At 43.2% G+C, this 20,008-nt stretch overlaps 11 protein-coding genes across 11 annotated transcripts; 3 read left to right on the top strand and 8 right to left on the bottom strand. All coding sequences in view use genetic code 12, as the record gives it.

Annotated features, from left to right (window-relative positions):
* Positions 1 to 208: 208 nt before the first annotated feature.
* CPA1 (carbamoyl-phosphate synthase (glutamine-hydrolyzing)) lies at positions 209 to 1,507 on the bottom strand (the record flags this gene model as incomplete). Its single annotated transcript, XM_001482182.1, has 1 exon — positions 209 to 1,507. The coding sequence occupies one exon, from the start codon at positions 1,505 to 1,507 to the stop codon at positions 209 to 211; it is 1,299 nt and encodes a 432-aa protein (XP_001482232.2).
* A 141-nt stretch (positions 1,508 to 1,648) lies between these two features.
* PGUG_05251 (ubiquitin-ubiquitin ligase) lies at positions 1,649 to 4,441 on the bottom strand (the record flags this gene model as incomplete). Its single annotated transcript, XM_001482181.1, has 1 exon — positions 1,649 to 4,441. The coding sequence occupies one exon, from the start codon at positions 4,439 to 4,441 to the stop codon at positions 1,649 to 1,651; it is 2,793 nt and encodes a 930-aa protein (XP_001482231.2).
* A 1,291-nt stretch (positions 4,442 to 5,732) lies between these two features.
* Positions 5,733 to 6,653, bottom strand: PGUG_05250 (cleavage polyadenylation factor subunit; the record flags this gene model as incomplete). Its single annotated transcript, XM_001482180.1, has 1 exon — positions 5,733 to 6,653. One exon carries the CDS (start codon positions 6,651 to 6,653, stop codon positions 5,733 to 5,735), a length of 921 nt encoding a protein of 306 aa, XP_001482230.2.
* Positions 6,654 to 7,188: 535 nt separating this feature from the next.
* Positions 7,189 to 10,590, top strand: PGUG_05249 (uncharacterized protein; the record flags this gene model as incomplete). The annotated part of the gene is made up of 1 exon (XM_001482179.1): positions 7,189 to 10,590. One exon carries the CDS (start codon positions 7,189 to 7,191, stop codon positions 10,588 to 10,590), a length of 3,402 nt encoding a protein of 1,133 aa, XP_001482229.2.
* Positions 10,591 to 10,690: 100 nt separating this feature from the next.
* Positions 10,691 to 11,062, top strand: TOA2 (transcription initiation factor IIA subunit gamma; the record flags this gene model as incomplete). The annotated part of the gene is made up of 1 exon (XM_001482178.1): positions 10,691 to 11,062. The coding sequence occupies one exon, from the start codon at positions 10,691 to 10,693 to the stop codon at positions 11,060 to 11,062; it is 372 nt and encodes a 123-aa protein (XP_001482228.2).
* Positions 11,063 to 11,212: 150 nt separating this feature from the next.
* Positions 11,213 to 12,559, bottom strand: HRT2 (putative methyltransferase; the record flags this gene model as incomplete). The annotated part of the gene is made up of 1 exon (XM_001482177.1): positions 11,213 to 12,559. One exon carries the CDS (start codon positions 12,557 to 12,559, stop codon positions 11,213 to 11,215), a length of 1,347 nt encoding a protein of 448 aa, XP_001482227.1.
* A 415-nt stretch (positions 12,560 to 12,974) lies between these two features.
* On the top strand, positions 12,975 to 14,390 carry PGUG_05246 (uncharacterized protein; the record flags this gene model as incomplete). Its single annotated transcript, XM_001482176.1, has 1 exon — positions 12,975 to 14,390. One exon carries the CDS (start codon positions 12,975 to 12,977, stop codon positions 14,388 to 14,390), a length of 1,416 nt encoding a protein of 471 aa, XP_001482226.2.
* Positions 14,391 to 14,889: 499 nt separating this feature from the next.
* Positions 14,890 to 15,162, bottom strand: NHP6A (high-mobility group nucleosome-binding protein; the record flags this gene model as incomplete). The annotated part of the gene is made up of 1 exon (XM_001482175.1): positions 14,890 to 15,162. The coding sequence occupies one exon, from the start codon at positions 15,160 to 15,162 to the stop codon at positions 14,890 to 14,892; it is 273 nt and encodes a 90-aa protein (XP_001482225.1).
* Positions 15,163 to 15,881: 719 nt separating this feature from the next.
* Positions 15,882 to 16,886, bottom strand: PGUG_05244 (uncharacterized protein; the record flags this gene model as incomplete). Its single annotated transcript, XM_001482174.1, has 1 exon — positions 15,882 to 16,886. The coding sequence occupies one exon, from the start codon at positions 16,884 to 16,886 to the stop codon at positions 15,882 to 15,884; it is 1,005 nt and encodes a 334-aa protein (XP_001482224.1).
* Positions 16,887 to 17,051: 165 nt separating this feature from the next.
* PGUG_05243 (DNA damage-responsive RNA polymerase-degradation factor) lies at positions 17,052 to 17,780 on the bottom strand (the record flags this gene model as incomplete). Its single annotated transcript, XM_001482173.1, has 1 exon — positions 17,052 to 17,780. One exon carries the CDS (start codon positions 17,778 to 17,780, stop codon positions 17,052 to 17,054), a length of 729 nt encoding a protein of 242 aa, XP_001482223.2.
* Positions 17,781 to 17,948: 168 nt separating this feature from the next.
* On the bottom strand, positions 17,949 to 20,003 carry PGUG_05242 (putative tubulin tyrosine ligase; the record flags this gene model as incomplete). Its single annotated transcript, XM_001482172.1, has 1 exon — positions 17,949 to 20,003. The coding sequence occupies one exon, from the start codon at positions 20,001 to 20,003 to the stop codon at positions 17,949 to 17,951; it is 2,055 nt and encodes a 684-aa protein (XP_001482222.2).
* Positions 20,004 to 20,008: the final 5 nt, after the last annotated feature.

The following is a 20,008-nucleotide window of genomic DNA, read 5'->3' as shown; positions in this document are numbered from 1 at the left end:
ACAACAACACATATTCATCACTTGGGTTATATAGCAATTCGTATTCTCGTTTAAAATCACACCACTAAATTTCGCAACCATGCAACCGAATGCATCTCGTACCACCCGAGCCGCACAAACGTCAAGATGGCTAAAATTGTCGTATAGTCGTATAATGGAGCTATTCTAACATTGTAGATTCACTATTATCTATTAATGCTTGTCTCTTCTAGTAGACTCTTTCTTTTGGCAAAATGTCAACCAATAAATTATCCTGGGCCCAGGTCATTCCAGTCTTGCTCTTGTAGTCTTGAATATGTCCAAAGAACTTGTCAAACAAAAATGCTGTATCTAAGGGACCACCCTTGGCTTCTGGGTGGAATTGGGTAGAGAAAATAGGGCGATATTTGTGAGCCATACCTTCGTTAGACAAATCGTTGAGATTCGTGAAATATGGTTCCCATTCGTTGGGGTCAAGAGATGAAGCATCAACAGCGTATCCGTGGTTCTGCGATGTAATATGGCACTTTCCAGTGAGCAAATCTAAAGCAGGAATGTTGTGAGCTCTGTTTCCGTATTTCAACTTGATGGACTTGGCACCGGATGCGAGAGCCAAGAGTTGATGGCCCAAGCAGATTCCAAAGATTGGCAAGTCCTTGTTCTCCTGCATTGTTTGCTTGAGGTTTTCGATGGTGGCAGAACAGTGGGTTGGATCTCCTGGTCCGTTACTGATGAAAATACCATCGAATTTGTTGGCAATCTTATGAATAGGATAATTGTATGGGAACACAGTAAGCGATGCACCTCTTTGAACAAGACACCTCAAGATGTTTTCCTTGGCTCCGCAGTCCAATACGGCAACGTGAATGCCTTTGGAGTGCGATGGAGGACATGAAACGTGGAATGGAGCCTTGGTAGTAACCTTATGAACCAAGTTCACCGATCCAGGATCTTCAAAAGCAGCATCTTCGTCAGCGTCATATTCCTCTCCAATGGTTATCTTGGCCAACGAAGAACCCTTGTCCCTTAAATAAGACACCAATTGTCTGGTATCAACACCGGTGATAGCGGCTACTTCTCGAACGCTTACATCATTGCTGAGAGGACTCGACAGCAGTCTATGAGATGTTCCAAGGCAACGTTCCGCAACGACAATTCCAATACATTGAATGGAAGGAGATTCCATATACTTCAACAAGTTGAATTCGTCACGCACAGTGTCTGAAGGCACACCATAATTACCAATCAATGGCTGAGTAAAACACAAAATTTGGCCCTTGTAACTAGGGTCCGTCATCGATTCTGGATACCCAACGAGCGACGTGGTGAAAACGGCTTCACCACTGATGTTTTTGTTGGCTCCGAAAGAATATCCGTTGAAAACTGGGCCGTCCTTTATGGTCAACGTAGCTCTGTCTAATTGAGATGTCCTGTTGAAGCCAGAAGCATTGGTAGCTAAGCACCGGTGGAAGGCAGCTGGACTTATCGCCTTGGGTTTCGCGAAAACCTTGATGAAAGTTCCCAACATGATGTATGTAAAAAAACTTCTGTCTTTCTGATTGAAAATTACTGATTGCGAATCGCGGCTAATGAGTCGTGCAAGAAAAAATTACCCGTTTCTGACTCATTGGTAGAACGCACGACCTGGACATGCAGGATTTTTCACTTTCTACCCTACCACCAAGGGAACTTCAGATTTGATGATGTTGTCGGCAAATTCATTCTGATCTCCACCGCTGCCTTTGTACTTGACCACCACCTGAAGACAGTACGATCTTCCAACCAAACAACTTTGAAAGTTGGGTATTAATGTGATATTATTCTTGTTAATTGTAGAAAGCGGCACCGTTATGTCTTTGGTCCAAATTATCTTTTTACCTCTTTGTTCTGCTTTCCATCCCAGCTCGTTTGAAAGAAGCTGTGGGTGACTGGAATGGGTCACTGTCTTGAAAAAATCTTTCACGGTGTCCTTTTTGATTCCCAACGTCTGCATTGCTTTCATGTAGAGATACGAATCTCGTGAGATATATGTCTTGTTAGCCTTTAAGAAGGAAATGTAGTGGGAAACCTGGTCCTTAACCCACTGGAGGTTTGACCTTGTGATTTCGACTTCATCAACTTCCAGATATTCATCTTCGGGTTTTCTGCACGGTGGGGCATAGTAGAAATCATACAACAATTTCACAGGTAATGGGTACTCAGAATTGTAGGACCAACATACCACATTAGCCTCAATGTAGCTTATTGGCGGCGGTCTGGTGGCACTGTCATTGGCTGTGAACTGAAGTGTGATATTTACCGAACGTAACAAGTCTTCTTCATTTCGATTGTAGAGCTCCAGGATTTCCCTGGTGCTACTCACGGGAGTTAACGAAGTCATGGAGCCATCCTTGTCATCTGAATTTGAGGAGTTATACTTCATCAAGAGCCGTGGAGAAGTGTATGGTATTACGCCGTCTGGAACCTGGACGTATAATTTCAGTCTTCCGATCAAAGTCAACGACGACAAAATGCTCTTTTTTTTCTTTCCATAGATGGCATTAGAGTATCCTCCAATCATTCTTTGGTCTTGATAGTAGAGATAGTCTCGCTGTTCGCTCCACTGGTGCAGCAACTGGGGCTTGAAATTAGGTTGCTCTGCAAACTTATTGTGATTGGAATGAACCACCAAATTCAATTCTTTGAGCTCATCTTGGGTGGCTTCTTTGTTAAGCTTAGTATCAATTTCTTTCTCTATCTGGTGGTTGAGATCTTTGATAGCTTGCCAGGTGCTTTGGTGGATGTAATCATGGAACAATTTTCCACCAATTCCAAGAGTACCAAACGTCTCAAATCCATATTGATAACCCTGATTGTAATAGTCGAGGATTTGCTCCTTGATATCAGGAATGAACCGCAAGAAATATTGCTGGCTGCGAGATATGGTATAGCTGGAATCGGAACTGGGGTCGTTGATTTCATGCTCGAAAACTGCTTCGTTCTGATCCTTGGCATCGATCTTGTCAATGAATTTCGCTTCGATGGCATAACTGACACTAATATCATCAAAGCTGTAATCTCTGGTGAGAAGTGGAGTTCCACGAATATCCAAATAGCCATAACCAAGAGCTTTGTTCAAGCTGACATTTTCTCCACGATGGTAGAAACTGCTCTTGTCAAAGCCAAAGCTCGGAGGAGGAAGAACATGGGGTAGGATCAGGTGCATACAGTTATTGTCGAGAAGTTTTTCAGGGAAAGTAAAGGTGAAGAATTTCTTGTACTTTTGATGAGGTTGAAGAATTCGCTCATTCGGCAATCCCAAGATACACCCTTCGTTATCCCGAGTGTATTCCTTGTACTCTACACCGACACTGCTAGGAATGTGGGTGTAGCCATACGAAGCATTCAAATCATACATCTTTAAGAACTTTTTCATCAACACTTTCTTGTACCTATGGGGACTTTGGGTGCCATCGTTGTCCATTCTTTCTGTAGCCTTGATGGTTCCCTCCAAGGAGACGGTAAAAAGACCAAAATTGACCACTGAATCGGAAGTATTCGTAATTATAATGTATCCATTGACCACATCTCCACTTGAATATTCTTTGAGTCTTGTCTCTAATTCGTTCTTTTGGTTCGGCAGAGGAACCTTCTTTGTCACATAGATCTGAACATCAATGGGTGAAGAATGGCTTTTAGGCAAGCGATCAATATTGTCGAGAACAGTGTGTCCATAAGTATCTGTTGGTTCGTTGATACCACGGTACCTAGGGGTTGAAGAAGCAGGACCAGGCTGGTCGTTTGAGTCGTCAAAGTAGAAGTTTTGCTCTTGGTAGGCCGAGTCGTTCATCTGATACTCATTGAGTCGATCAGCCGTAGACAGAAGAAGACCATCGATATGGTTTTCATGGCCCGATTGTGACGTTGCAGACGTCTGAGGCGAAAGAGATGGCGAAAGTACTGGAGATGCGCTTCTGGAGTCCTCGTATGTGGGAGGTTCACCACTTAAACTTTCGTTGAACTGAGCATCGTCTCGTTTTAAAATTGACTGGAACATTTGAAATGAGGGTAGAACATGGAAATATTCTGTCCTTGTACCGGACAAGGTAGTGGTCAAATCTGCGTTCACATTCACGTCTGTACCGAGTTTATCGATGTGTTTTTGAAGCTCTTTCGATGGTTTATAGGGGACATTACGCTGGGGTGTCTTCTTTCCACCAGACGAAGATCCAGACAGGGGTGCTGCCATTGCACGCAAAACATTACTGCTGCTTCTCCGCGAGACTGGGGCTCTCCGAGAGGAAGGCTGTGAGCTGGAAACACTTTCCAAGTCCGAATTGGAATTAATAGCTTCTGAATACTGAGGCGGATTTTGGTCTGGTTGAGCTGATTTAGTTACATTATGAGAAGCGGCTTGAGTGCTCAGAGGTTTCTTCACTTCCTTCAGGTCATTGTGGCCGAGTTTGGGAACTGGAAGTCTCATACCACAAACAATACCTTATCTAGGCAGAAGCTATGATGCGTAGAATTTGAGAAATCGAAGCGCCGCGCACCTAAATAGGAACAAATGCCGTCGATAGCCGATGCGAGGTATCGATGCAAAGTTTAAAAGATGGCTAATTGAGGCTCTAAATTGCAATTGAACCATACTACATAGAGGGCGGGCGTTGTCTATTCCACAACAAGTGCCAAGTTTCAGGAACCACGGCCGGTCAAGGCCGAGAATATCATCAAGGTAAGGGAATTACAAGTTCCCAAACGCAGTAGACCGTCGTGAAATGTGGTAAATCATCATATACTTGGCACTCGGTGTGTTGGACATATAGTTCTTACATAACACCTACACCAGGTGAGCGTAGAGATCATGGAAAAATCTTATATATCTTCTTGTTGATATCAGATCGAAAATTTTCTTCCTAAGAATCAGACATATGCTTGTCAAAAAATTTCAGTTCATCTTGTATCGTTAGAAGATATCGATCTTCACATTAGAGAGAAAAAAATATGACTGTTGTTAGCATTCATTATAGCATTTTGGTATCAGAAAGGCATGAATGGTATTAAAATAAGTGTTGTCATCAGCGGGTATCCCGGATCTGACTCGTCATCTTAGAGATCATCTTGTACCAAATGGAAAAAAATTGGACTTACCTTACAATAAATCTTCGTTAAGAAATTTGTATTGACTTGTGGTTAGTTGGTCCCATAGAAAAAATATAGTTCCACTCAGTCACGGTGAGTTTCTGAGGCTCACCTTAATGCGTTATCACTCATGGCTTTCAGTGCCCAGTGCAATAATTCCTCATTGTGCGTTGGAAGCAAACTTACCTATTGTTAGTTTTGTGTTTTGTTTAAATTTGGTAAATCAGAAATAGTGCAAAAACTTGTCAATCATAGAGATTCAGCCAGTAATTCCAGCTTTGTTTTTGTTAAGTCATCATCTAAAGTTGTCGTTATCACATACCTATTGAACAACTCAAATGAGTTTTCGTCTACCTATTGCGTTAGTCCAGAATCCAAGAAAATGAGCAACTCAGTTAACCATGCATATGGCGCTGTGATCATTCCGTAGTCACAAACTCTAGTTTGAAAATTTTTGGATCATCCTCATTGCAACTGGAAGACTTACAAGAAATAAAAATTTTGTAGGAGAAACATCGTCAAGATGCTCTGAAAAATTACTCGCGAATTTTGGTTTTTATATGAAAAATTTTCGGTAGTGCTAGTACCAACGGCTGCAACGACAGAATGATGTAAGTATTGTACTTCTATAGCTATTTACTTTGGGGCATTGGAGGCATACCAAACATCATTGGTGGAGGCATTGGCATATTAGGGTTCATCATCATGGGCATGCCATAGGGCATTGCTGGAGCAGGCATAGAACCTGCTGGGCGTTGTCGTTTAGGATCCAGTCCATTTTCTTCAGATTTCCTCTTGTAAGGGTTTTCGAGACCCAATTCCTTTTCTTTTTCTTCGACGTAAGCCTCGATTTCTTTTTCCAACTCTTCGTTTCGAATCAACGAGTCTATAAATACATCTTCCAGATCACAGTTGGGACAGTGGAAATCGTTGTCAATAAGCGTCAGCTCAAGAGAAGGCTGATGGTAGTTGAAATTACGCAACTTTTTGAGCTTGCTGACATCCTGACAACACGGCGTCATGACAATGGGTGGTGCCAACAACTTGCGACTACTAGTCAGCAATGGGTCCACATACAAAGGATGTTGGTCTTTTTCCGCAGCAATTACCATTTTTTCATCATATTCTCGCCTGGCTTTCATGGCTGCACTTTGTTGCTTTTCTTGATATGTCAGCCATGTCTTGGTATCAGCCATCGTGAGAACGTATTCTCCTGTCTCTGAAATCATATAAGTATTACCCTGTTGGTCCACCAAGTCTCCATTCTCGTTCGTGGTCACTGAACTGTCACTGCTTTGTAGTCTTTCAACCGCTTCCTTGGACAATGTCTTCAAATACGACCGAGGAATACCGGTTGTTCTCTTGATCTTCTTTCCTTCAAAGTTCGGATCAGTATTGGTGGGGCAGTTTTTGATCCAGTGGTCCCTTGCCACCACATCTGTAGCACATGTATCCTGGCGGAGGAACGTCTTCAGGATTGGTGGGGCCAGCAGCAGGCTTGTTGTAGATGACTTTATGTGTAGAGAGATCGTCTTGAATTTGTGCCCAAACATTGGATTGGTTTTCAAACATAGCCTTTGTTCTTTCCTCCTCAGTCATATTCTCGTTGACAGGTACAGTGTTCACAGGGTTTACAGGGGCAGCAGCAGCTCCTTGGATGGCTTTCTTGTTGACTCTGGGCTTTCCACTGACGTACCTGGAAGCGTTTCCTATGAACCCGATCTTCAGACCGGGAGGCGACCGCCTTGCCAACACAAAAGACGATCTCGTGATAACATCCTGGTCGTTTTCATATTCCAAATCCGGTTGTTCTGAATGGTAGAGTCGCAAGTTGAAGTCTGTTCCCAGCCCCAACAGGTTTTGTTCGATGATTTCGTGCTTTAGATCAAAGACACTGATACCAGTACCGTCGAAATGCACGGTGGACTGCTCCTTTTGGTGGAGAAACCGATAGAACACAGTCGATGACATATGCGCCTTTAATGGAAATGTTTCTCGCCTGTTGAGAAATTCAAAAATTCGAGTCGCGAACGAAAAACAACTTCTCAACTTGTTTGTCACAAGTACAGATTTAGGAGTGGTGCCATCATGTCCCAGGCTTCTACTGTATGTGCTCTCAACGACCACTTGCCCAATACGGTCTTGAGACTTCCACTCAAATACCCAAGTACAAATAAAGAGTTGAAAAGCCATGAATACTTCGAGAGCCAAATTGCATATACCGGCTGTTTAATTGCAACAACTACTCACATGGTGGACCACATCTCGTGGAGATTGAACAATGACTTGAAAACCATCACCTTGACCCCCATCTGCATCTCCAATCCTTTCCAACTCGAGTGTCGTACCATCTCATTGCTACTACCAAGCCAGGTTTATCCCCATTGTATCGATGCCGTTTACCATGGTGAGGAAGGAGGTTACTTGGTCGTTGACGTGATTGACGAGAATTACCTTTGGATAACTTTGAGGATCGAAATGAATGACTTTCTTCACAACACCAAAAATTTCAGACCTCTCACGTTGGACCAGTTTGAGTCCTGGGGTCACATATCCGTTCCTTACTCTTTCGAGTTGCGGTCGAATCCATATTGCTTGCGTGTGTTGGACGAGCGCAATGTGGTGGTCTCGTTGAAAGATGGGGGCCTTCTACATTTCCAGAGGTCGTCGGTGCTCGCCGATTTCAATGTCTTCAACTGTGAGGAAAGCGCTCATTTTCACTTGGGAGGTATTCTCGATGGCATTTTCAAGAGCGGAAGGGCAGACTTGACTGTCGATGGGGTTTCCTCCAATGCGGCTATAGACGCTACCATAGTCCCAGATCCATCTAAATCTCTCATTGCGACGCTCACAGTCAGCAAGACCATCAAGTTTTGGGACTTGAAGGAACATTCGCTCTTGAGAGAACGTACAATTCACCCACAAGACACAAACACATGGCTCTCATTTGGTCCAGCTCGATATTTGCAGTGTTATGGTAATGTTCTCGGCGTACACTCATTACTGCAAACTAAACACTCAACTTCCATTGACTTTTGGGACGTAAGCCCGTTGAAAGAAGACCAAAAGAGCTACAAAATCTTACATACAGTTGAACTCCTGTCCCCCACAATCAATGGAGCCCCGTCAGATAGTCCTTTTTCCAATGATATCTGGTTTATTCAGGACTTCACACTCAAGTTTGAAAAAGGAAACTTTACTGTTTTGTGGAAATCTAATAACTCATCTATATTGACGATATACGACCTGAAGAACTTGGCAGAAAATGACAAACCCCCCAAACTTTCGCAGTGGACATTGAGCGGTTCCGAAACAGTAGCATTGACCACTTCGTTCCAAGACACCGAATTCTTTGAAAATCAAATTTTCAATACCGGAAAATACAACTGCCTTATACTTCGTACAGCTATGAATGTGCTTCGGGAACATGCTAATCTAGACATCGTTTATGGGGGAAGAGCCATTAGACAGCTGATTTACGAAACCGTCGATACAATATCTGCCATGGAGGGCGTTGATAAAAAGGCAACATGGCTCAAGTTGATTTCTTTATGTGACCAGTTTCGCAAGACGGGTCAAGAGAGCTTATCGCTTGCTGAATATACTGAAGATTTTAATTTTGAATCAATTGCCCTTCAGGTGGATGCATTCAGTCTTTTCGCAAAACCTCATGATTTCCAAGTCTTTTCAGTTTTCCTGGAAGATTCTGAGAAAGGAAAATTGGCCACAATTCTTTCATCTTTGACGCAGAAATTTTCCAACAAGTCAAGATTCAAAATTTGCCAGGCATTGTTAGAGCGAGGACAGATTAGCTCTTCCTCGGCCACAGAACTCTATGATGAATTCATACAGAGTAAAGTCGACGACACTGAGGCTATAGACTTTCAGAACAGGTTGGCTGAAGTATCTTTAAAGACTATTCGGGAGATGATTTTTTCCAAAACCAGAGAAGAAGACACAGAAATGCGAACTGCTTCAGACTCTAGCGTATCACCTTTCTTAAGGCTTAATGCCATATCATCCTTAAGAGATATCAAGGATGCGCACGAAAAGATTCTTATAGACATGGCAATAATCTTTCTACTTTTTGATCCTCGAGAAGAGACAGTCGAATTGCTCAATGCCATCGTCAAAAGATTATCGTCATACGCCATGCTTGAGCATATATTCTGCACCTGCTTCAACGACCAAGGTACTGAACTAGAAAGCCACAGTCTCAGCAAACCAGAAAATTCTGTATTCTGGATTTCTGTGGCAGACAAGTTTCCAGCATTAAAACAACTCATAAATGGGGGTGACATGGCTGGAGCATTCGATTACCTTGTCGAGAAACTAGACAAATCTTACGATGAAGTCATATTAAATGTGGTTATCGAATTACTCAATCGTGGTAATGGTGAGGTGGTAAGGAAGAACTATATCAAAAGCTTGAATCCGAATCGCCTAATTGACCGCATCTTGATCGGATTGGTTTACTTGCTTACAGATGATGTTGACAACTTTCGTGCGACTTTTGAAGACTTTGCTGAAACGCTGCTTCTTCAAAATGAGCAGAACAAAACAGACGCTCCACTTGAGGACCGTCTAAACTACAAAAAAGAGGTATCTGATCTCTTAAATGCAGTTTTCGCTTCGTCTTCAAATCCCGCGGCACAGAAGTCCAACTACTATCATACCCTCTTCGCTTTGGCAAAGTCACAAGCCAAGGTTCTTCGTCATCGCTCTCACGAGAATATCATCTCGCCCAATTCCACTTCGTCAGCTGAAGCGAAGTTTATAAAAGCAGCATTACTGTTTGAGCAGAAGGCTATTTCCTACCTGAAGCAAGTTGTGAAATCTGAGCATCTCAAGTTCAACTTGGATGATGCATACTTGAACGTCTACGAGTTGGGTCTTTACTTGCAAGATTACAAGTCTGTTTATGAAAGTTTGCAGAATTTGTCTCCTGTTGCTGACGAATACGATTACAACTATTTGATGAAACGGTACCTCAGCAGACTTATTTCCCAGGGTTCCATTTCAACTATCTTTCCACCAAACGACAACAAATTGTATCGCGACAACTACTTGTTGATTGACTCTGTGCTCTTGGACTTGGCAAATAATGAGCTTGTGTTGGCATCTGCTCTCACCTTTTACGAATACTTGTATTCTTGGAGGCTACTTGGATCCGCAACAAAAGTTGATCCTACGGAACTAACCGATAAACGAGGAGCAGCAGAAGCGCTCTATATGTTTATCACCCGCTTTAAACTCGAACAGCCAGACCTTTTGAGCAGTACCAGTGAACAATCAGAAGATATAAAGCAGTATAAACTCAAAGTGTTGGAACTCTACTTGATGATCTTGAACTGTCTTCAAAGTTTTGAGAGCATTGAAGATCAATGGTTGGTTAAATCACAAACCAATGATTCCTTGGCAGTGGTCAAGTTAAACGAGATTACTTTGGAATACTACAATTGGTTGAAAGAGATAAAAGACGAGCTTTAGGTATATCATAGTTAATACAGACCATAAAATAACGCTGGCGTGTGTGCAGTACCACCTTGTATTTCTCATATTTCAGGAGTATAAAAGGGTCGGCTATAATATGAGTGCGCCAGTATACTATGAAATATATCGTAGAGCGACCATTGGGACGACTTTGGCAGATGCTTTAGACTCGTTGATTACCGATCAACAAATCCAGCCCCAACTTGCTAACAAAATTTTGAATAATTTTGATAGAGTAATTTCTGATTTGCTCAAAAGCGAGCTGGGAATTGCCAAGTCCAAGTTGACTTTTAAAGGAGATTTACACACTTATAGATTCTGCGATGATGTATGGACATTCATCATCAAAAATGTGTTGATTAAATTGACTGATGTGTCTAATTCTGGTGACATGTTGAATGACAATGAACTCTCGGTAGATCGGTTTAAGATTGTGGCCTGTAATGCTAGAAAGGCAGGAGAGTTGTAATTTAGTGTATTTAAGTAATGGACATGAATGAGATGAAGAGTAGAAGAGAAGAGTAGAAGAGCTCTGAAAATAAGGTGCCATGAAAGACATGACTCAAAATTCAATGTTGGCACAAACAGTCCTAGAATAGATCTCAACTTATGCTCTATTTCACTTGTTGAAGCTGACCACAGCCCATTTACCGGAAGAGCTCCAGAACTCTCCAACTTCGTTTCCCATACTTTTATACGTTTCGATCAACTGCTCATCGACACCTTGGGGCAAGCCCACTACAACGTCAGCCTTACAAGTACGCAAACTCAAGATTGGAAGACCCGAGGTAGCCAAGTCTTGGATGGCGGTTCTGAAAGGAGTAGTTTTGTCCCAGTGGATATCGCCTGTCAATTTACGATAATTCAAGTCTCCTTTGAAAATGATCAAGTCAGATTTTTTCAACTCGGCAAATAAATCGTCTTCTCTGACGATGTCCCAGAAGTTGGCGTCGGTGGTCCAGAATGGATGGGATTGCACTCTGATTTTGCCATCTTTATAGTACTTCTTCAATGCTGAGGAAAACTTGGTGAGTGCTTCGTCTCCATGAAGTTCTTTGAAGAAAGATGGATCCTCGAGTTGAGATACGAGAGCATCAAAGTCTTTAGGCATGGTGTCACTAACAAACCAAGGAATCTCTTTGCAATGAATATCGATTTCTTGGACCAAACCTGAATCCAATGCGAACAATGCCAATACTAAATCGGTGAAAAGTTCAAAACCAGAGTTGTCAAGAACAAAGTCGATCCTTTGAGACTTGGAGGACTTCAAGTGAGCCCAAGCACTTTCAAAATCGTTGACTAAAATGTTCTTTTCGTTCTTTTTTCTGGCCTCTGCTCCTTGCACAGACTTGATATCATCTGCTGTAACATTTCCAGCAAGCAAAGAAAGGTCTGTGGCATTGCCCCACAAAGACACGTCAATGAGCTCTTTGAACACAAGCTTGAAAGCATCTTCATCGAGATTTCCGGTGTTAATTTCTCCATTGAGTTTCTGGTAGAGCTTACACAATTCAATCACTCCGTCCGAAGATTGGCGGAAAGTTTCGGTCTTGAGACGCTCAAAAATATCATAAGTGTGCCAGTGACTTTCGTCAGAAGACCACATTTGCAAATGAATCCATTGGTACAAGTAACATTCCAAGTATAACCAGGGACCAGTCAACCAAGTTACTTTTTTCATTTCGTTCAAACGACGAAGAGATTTGTTATAGCGGGCCAAGATCTCTTTCGGAGTGCCCTTCGAAGTCTCATCGAATGGCTCGACAACTTTATCACTCTTAAAATCATCCAACAATTGCTTAAAGGAATCTATGAGTTTTTCACCTGAAGACTGAAGAGTAGAATTATTATCTATTTCTTTCTTGATATCCTCAATGCAGCCCTCTATGATTGTGGGCCATCTGTTGTGTACTGTGGGATACGCAAACGACTTGGGATCGTCGTTGTAGTAGGGGAGTGGTAACATTAGGAGTAGAGGATGGAAACGGCCCGGCTGACATAAGGTAGGGGACTAGAGTGCGAAAGTGAGACAGAGAGACAAAAAGGGCAGGCCCAAACTACTGATAGAAGGGTTCAACAATATATGACTCGCCAGGACTGTAGTACTCAGCGGGTCGCTTGAAGACTCATACTCTTGTTGTAAGTTGCTATCGAAATAGTCTACTTTGATTTTGCATTCAAATCAATTTGACGTATGATTATTTGAAAACAATACTTTAGTGCTTAAAAACCTGTCCACGGGAGAGCTGGCTAACGATAGAATGAGACTAGGATCACTAGGGGAATTAGGGGTAATCAGATGAAAAAAGCCCCAGTGCCTGCATCTAATGCGAATGGATGCGAAATTTAATCTTTGATTTCAACTCAATCAAGGTATTATCATGAACTACGGCCGAGATCCAGATGCTCTAGAGCGCTATTACATCTGTAGGGGCACCAAGAAGTTTTATACAAACTTCAACATCTCGGTAGAGCTTAATCGAAAAACAGATTCCACACAATTGTCAAATGCTCTCAGAGCCATGATTTTAAAGACGCCTAATCTTTCGTCTAATGCGTTTAGAGATGATAATTCGGACGATGAAAAGTGCAAGGGACTCAACTTTAAGGTTAATTACCTCAAGAAAATTGAATTTGAAACGGCAGTCTCGTTTGAAAAGTTTGATAAATTGGACGGTGAGTTCTTTACCCTGCTTGACCAAAGATACTGTCCAATAGGTGACCAGCTCCCGTTATGGAGATTGGTGGTGTTTGAGAATTCCAAAACCCAGATTCTCAGTTTCTATTGTGATCACACGTTTTTTGATGGAACAAGTGGTGTTCTATTCATGAAGGACTTGGTTAAGGAATTGAACGAATGCTGGAAATCGCCCAATCTTTCTTATCAGCCAGTCTTGTTTGACTTTGAGAAAGATGCCCCCAGCTTGGGTAGGATCCCTCGTGGAGCTTTCTCGGGCCTGTCTTTGTATAAGCTTTCCATTCTTGAAGCGGTTCGGATCGCATTTTATGAATTGTGCGTGCCTTCTTTTGTGAAGAAATTTCTTCAATCCTACATTTGGGGTGGCCCAAATTTGTTCCAAAACCCCTTGTTTGTATCTGGGTGTCGAGGTACGGCAGTCCCCAAAACTTGCGTCCGACCAGTTTCTTTAACGAAGGATTTGGCTGGACCACTTCTCCAACTTTGCAAAGCCCACAAAGTGACATTTACGCCTCTTTTAACCACCTTGACGTTGTACTCGTTTCAGCAGACAGTGAAGAAGAAATTGAGTTTGGAGAACACCTCGTCAAGAATCAACATTGATATCAATGGAAGAAGGTACCTACCAGAATATGTGAACAGATATGGCCTTTGCATGTCCACATCTATAAGTTTGGTTGCTCCAATATCATCCACTGGTAAGTGGTTTGACAAAAATTCACCGCTCAGAAAGACAAGCAAAACGTTACTTGACGATATCGCTTCCAGATACCCTTTCAGGTTTGGAGGTATTTTGAACTACGTCAACCCTTGGAGTTTTGTGGAGAAGCAGCGAGACCTGACTGATTGGAAGACTTTGGACTGTTCCAACGTTGGCGTTCAGGATATCTCTTGTGGAGACTGGTCTGCTACTTCTGCTTGGTTTAGTCAATCAACTGGAATGACACTGAACTTGGTACTTTCATGCATCTCCGTTAATGGAGTGATCAACATATGCTTTGGATTTGCGTCTGGTTTAGTAGACTTGGTCGGAGAAGAAACCATCGATGCCTTCGAGGCTCACTTTAAAAGGACCATTCATGAATTGATAGAGACTTGATCGACATAATATGCACAGGTGACTACATTCAACAACACATGATATGATAAGATGACACATTATATGACTCACCAATGGATAATGATCTGGATGGTCCATGATCTATTAATAAGAAACCATGTTATCCATTGGTCTATGTACTAATAAATTTTATGCATTTCGCAGCCAATTCATATTCTGGCATTCATCCAGGTGATGAAGCAGACAAGGTCCAGTACGCTGTACTGATGGTTAGTGAGGCTCTCAGCACCAGTTCATTGAATGAAAGAGATATGGAATAAAAAATAATTTCCTTCAAATTTAACGGGCTTGATAACCTCGCATTGTTCCAGTCACCATTCTTCAACGGGCTCAGTATGACCAGTATGACGACGTGGGAAAGATGCTCAACCGCTGCGTATCCTGCTATGGTGTGTGTGTGGCTACATTCTGAACGAAAACATTCAACTAACTAATACAAACATACTGAACACTTAGTATACACGGTAAACATCACTGCCTAGGCACTGTTTCTCTTAGCGTACTCTGCCTTTTCCTTCTCGTATCTCTTCTTGTCAGCCTCGGCCTTAGTCTCGTAAGGAACCTTTTCGTCGGCATTCATTGCCTTCCACTTCTCTCCTAATAATTTACCAACTTGGCCAAAGGCAATACCAGGGTTTTCGGCTCTAATAATGTCTCTGTTCTCGTTGGCAAAGAACATGTAGGCAGACAACGACCTCTTGGGTGCGTCTGGGTCCTTCTTCTTTCTGGTGGTTTTTCTCTTCTCAGCCATGGTAAACTATGTTAGTTTGTTGTTGTTTGTTTACGCGTTTCTCGTGGGCTGGCTGGTACACCCGGTGCACCCACCCCTAATTTGCGGCACATGAAATTGCCGCCTCAGTGGTGAGCCAGCCGGGGCAATTTGCGGTAATCCACTGTTTGTGAGAATAGGGGTTGGTGTAGCACGTAGAAGAAACACCATAAACTTGTAGGCCACTATTGTGGTACTTGTGTGGTAGCTTGACACGCGAAAGTTGTTTTTGTACAATCTCACCATTTTTCTCGAAAACACGGTGTCAACCACAAATACCACTCGAACCGTTCAGCACGACAAGTAGACGGTGTAAGTTCATTCAAAGGTGCTAGTAGGAACCACAATTGCCAATTTAGTAGTTGCAGCCATTTTTACCAGCCGCGCGCATAATCGAAATTCTCATACATACTTAACTATGTGCTAACAAATTTGTGTGTAAAATAACTAGGGGCGGTTTTAATATGGGGCGGATAATTATGAGGTTGCTGTACTGACATATATTTGTTAGTGCTGGGATGTACGCGCGCACGCCGGTGGACAGTGCGGGAATTTACTGAGGGGAAGTTGGTGCAGGCGAGCCGCACAATGCAACAGTGAGGTGAAAGTGAAGGTGAACAGTGAAGATGAACAGTAAAGAGATGAAAATGAACATGAACAGGTGAAAATGAAGAGTTCTCATAACCCATGCATTCGCTAGTCTAGTACCATCCACGGTATTGTGAATTGTCCTGGTATCCGTACTGAGGATATTGTTGGTAAGCACCATACTGAGGCATTGGAGGCTGTGGTTGCGGCTGGCCACTTGGAACTTGTTCGTTGTCCTTTGCTTGACCAGGTTGTTGGGGTTGCGAGGGTTGCAATTGAGGTTGCTGTGGTTGTTGCTGTTGAGGGTAGTTGTATGGATATCTGTTTCCAAATTGATTGGGTTGGTAATATTGCGAGTTACCAAATCCATTGACAAATCCACCAGCAGCAGCACCGGCACCACTAGCCACTCCCGCGGCGGCTCCAGAAACTGAACCAGAAGAGCCGCTTACACCTTGAGCGTTGGAACCGGTACCATTGGCACCAATAGCTCCGAAACCGGTTTGTTGCAATCCAGCACCGTTACCGTAGAATGGAGTGTTGTAGTAGTAATTGTAGTAAGGGTAACCATATGGGGCAGCAGGAACTTGCTGTTGCTGCTGAAGAACCGAGGGATTGACCACGGGTGATTGGGTGCTCACATTACCTTCTTGACTAGTGGGTTGACCTTGACCACCTTGGGCGTATTGGTACGAAGCAGCCGAAACATGGCTGGCAGCAGGCGAAGCCACCGACTGTTGAGTGTAGTTGTAGTCCATACCAGGGTATACGAACTGAGCTCCAGGCATACTTTGGGTGGTTTGCTGGGGAAACTGTTGTTGGAATTGCGAGTAGTAGTCGTATTGAGGATGGGGCTGTTGCTTGGGGAGTTCTTCTTGCTGTTGAGGTTGTTGTTGAGGTTGTTGAGGTTGCTGTTGAGCTTGAGACTGTTGAACTGGTTGGCTTTGAGTCTGGCTTTGAACTGGTTGAGTGTGAACTGGAGCCTGCGCTTGAGCCTGTTGAGCCTGAGCCTGTTGGCTTTGCTGAGCCTGTTGGCTTTGGCTTTGCTGGGTCTGCTGTTGCTGATACTCAAACGAAGACTCGTCTAAAGCCAACGAGCCAAAAGAAAACACCAACATTGTCCAACTTTCGGCATTTTGTGGTAATAACTACATTGTGCAGCGGGTTACAGGAAATTGGAGCCTCTTTTTTGGACAACCGGTTCTCGAAGTTTCCTCAACGGGCTCATCAACAGCCATGGGACTGTTCTTCCAAGTGTGACTCAGACGCAGCAGGTGCAGCCTTCATTGGGCTTTGGGCATTAGGCTTGGATTTTGGCGCAATGGCACTGGCACCATGAAGATGTCTTGTACTGGTAGCGGGTTCGCTCCACAACCGTATCCTTTTACTTGCTCTGGTGCCGTCTCCTGTCTTGGCTGGTGCTTGGTGCCAGTCTTTTTATTATGCGACTTGGGTTCTCTTTGTTCTTTTGGTTCTTTTTCTTTGGGTTCTTCCTTAACTTCCTTGGTTTCCTTAGTAGCAGTTTTGGGCTTGGGCTTATCCTTTGCCAAGGCAGCTGCCCACGAATTGCCTGGTGGTGCACTGGCAGAAGTAGATGACGCTTCCCTCTTCACTGGGGTTTGTGATTGCTGCGTGGAAGTATGACTGGAAGGTTGAGACGATGTCTGGGATGGAGGATTTTGCGTCCGTTTTCTCACTGTTTTTTTGGGAATGGGATCCTTGGGACGGTGCTGGTGTTCTACAACCGTGGTTTGACCATTGGAATCTTCTTCTTTGTCCTTCTTCTTGTTCTTCACTTCCTTTCTACTAGGCTCCCATTTCGAAACCTTATTGTTTACGATCAAATCAATCACCACTTCCACAAGGTTGTTGTGCTCACTCAAGAGTGATGCCAAATCATCAGATTCCCAGTCTGGGAACATTTCCACCAAATTACCAAGTTCATCTGGGGTAGTGCTGGTGCCATTGGAGGAGCGCTTCAGCTGGTTTCTATTATTTCTTCGCTGTGACATGATGGATGTAAATGATATTTACGCGGGCAAAGCCAAAGAATGCGACTCCTACTTTGTCCCTGGAAAAAAAAGTTAACTATACTATCAACGAAGTTGGATGTCGAGTCGGGGACGTTAAATTTTCATTAGCGGCGCACGACCGTAATCCGTGACCGAACCACCGCGACATTATTGCGACATTTTGGTTGGTTGCAACACCAGTATCAACTTGGTCAGTGTTCCGCCACCAGTTTGGGAGATTAAGGGTCCTACCAATGTGGTAAGAGTTTGCTCAAAGAGAGTGTCAATTATGGTTTTCAATTCTCGTCCGGTTTGCTTGAAATCAGGGTATGCATTGACCTCCAAGAGTGAAACTTGGTTATCATTTGCAACCAAAAAATCTATGCCATAAATTTCAATTGCGTTGTCGAGCGGCTGGAAGTTCATTCTGTCGACGTTGACGGCGGCCTTGAACAAGTCTGCTGTGATTTCCTTGACTTGGTCAAAAATGACATCTTTCTTTTGATACTCAAGATCCCAAAACGGAACCACCAAGGGCTCGTTTCCTTGAATACAAGTATTGGTCAAATGACCATCCATGGCTACTTCTGTCTCTGAACCGTCTGGCTGTGTGTAGGGGGAATCAGCAAACAAACACAAGATATCTTTGTAAACATATACCAGAAGATTTCCCGCACAAACCACATAGGTGCGAAGATGGAACTTTCTATTATTGCATTGGCCCAATAGCAATGGATTGGAAATGTACTTTTGTACAATGAAATGACGAAGCTGTGAAACAATCACTCCATTTTCTTCTTCGTCATCACTTTCCAGTTCGAAAGAATCGAAAATTGCTTGCAATTGTTTCACCGTTTTGAAAAGTCTTATTCCTTGGCCCTTATCGGACATACTGGGCTTTAATATCCATGTATCTTTCCCTGTTTCCAACTCCTGGCGCAACTCGTAGCATTCATCTAGGGCATCATCGAGAAACTCAGCATAATCAACTTCAAGTTGGAAGGTTTCTGGAACAGCTTTCGTCAATACCAGCAGCGGGTTCTTGGCCACATAATGGTGCACTGTGTTGGCAAGAAAGTGCTTGCGAATAAGCGACTTTCTGTAAATGTATGAGCATACAAAATACCGTTCTGGGTGTTCCTGGAGCAAGTCAATGTCCAAGTCTTCGTATTCACCGTAATGGAAAACTTTCTCTGTCAGACTTAAAATATTTTTGTCCGTTGTAAAGGGTATTTTGTTCCTTTTGCAAGCCTCAACGATGGAGTCATACACATAAGAAGTCTGAGGAATGGTGACAAGACAAGTCCAGTTAGCTTTTTCAAAACTAATTTCTGTTTTGTCTTCAAGAACAATTTCTCCTTCAAGAGGATGGGTCACCGTGAATGCAGCACGCAACGGAGTCACACTGATGCCCTCGTTGAGCAAGACCCTGCTATCTGTATGGCTGGTATCTAACAAACCGTCTTTGTAAACTTTTTTGAAATCAGGATTCCACAAGAATTGTTTGCGTCCATTATCGTCGACATTTGGAGCATAAATTGAATTCCACAGGTTCTGGAGAATTGGAGCATAATGGATTCTTGTCGTACCCAATTTCAACGACTCCACAAGCGGAATATTGACAGAAAACAAGTCTACTTGTGGCTGAATTTGCAACTGGTGATACAATTTTTCAATCAATTTCACGGAAATCTTGGCAGCTTCTTTCAAAATTTGGTAGTCGTGGTCCAAACTGTTAAACGCATACGACAAGGCTATCGACTTGACGCCGTGGGTCACCGCTTCCATGGCAGCACCTACCGTACCACTGGTGAGGATGTACAAGTTCAGAGAATTTTTGCCGAAATTTGGTCCACTGACCACCAAGTCTATGGGAGTCTCGTACATGTGGTGAATGCCTATATCGGCACAGGCAGCCGGTGTGGAGTCTATAAGACACCATTCTTGGTAGTCAGAGGACCGATTTTGGGGGGTATCGTATGGGCCATCGTAGGAGTTTATATCGGGGTTTTTGACGGTTGTCGACGTCTTGGTGTATATATAGGTGGTGGAGAGAGTTCTTCCAGCAAAATGGGCCTTTCCTATCCAAGAGCGTTGTTGATTCGGGATGACGATGGACAACTGCCAGTCTGTAGCAGTGTTGATTTCATCCACCAAATATTTGATGTATGGACAAGTTTTGTCGTCCAACGGCCCATCGTCGTTTGTGAGAAGAATATGCATCTTTT

This window comes from Meyerozyma guilliermondii, genomic scaffold (assembly GCF_000149425.1).
Source record: "Meyerozyma guilliermondii ATCC 6260 scaffold_7 genomic scaffold, whole genome shotgun sequence".
NCBI classification, from domain to species: domain Eukaryota; kingdom Fungi; phylum Ascomycota; class Pichiomycetes; order Serinales; family Debaryomycetaceae; genus Meyerozyma; species Meyerozyma guilliermondii.
The sequence above is the reverse complement of the archived record's forward strand: the minus strand, read 5'-3'. Positions and strand labels throughout refer to the sequence as shown.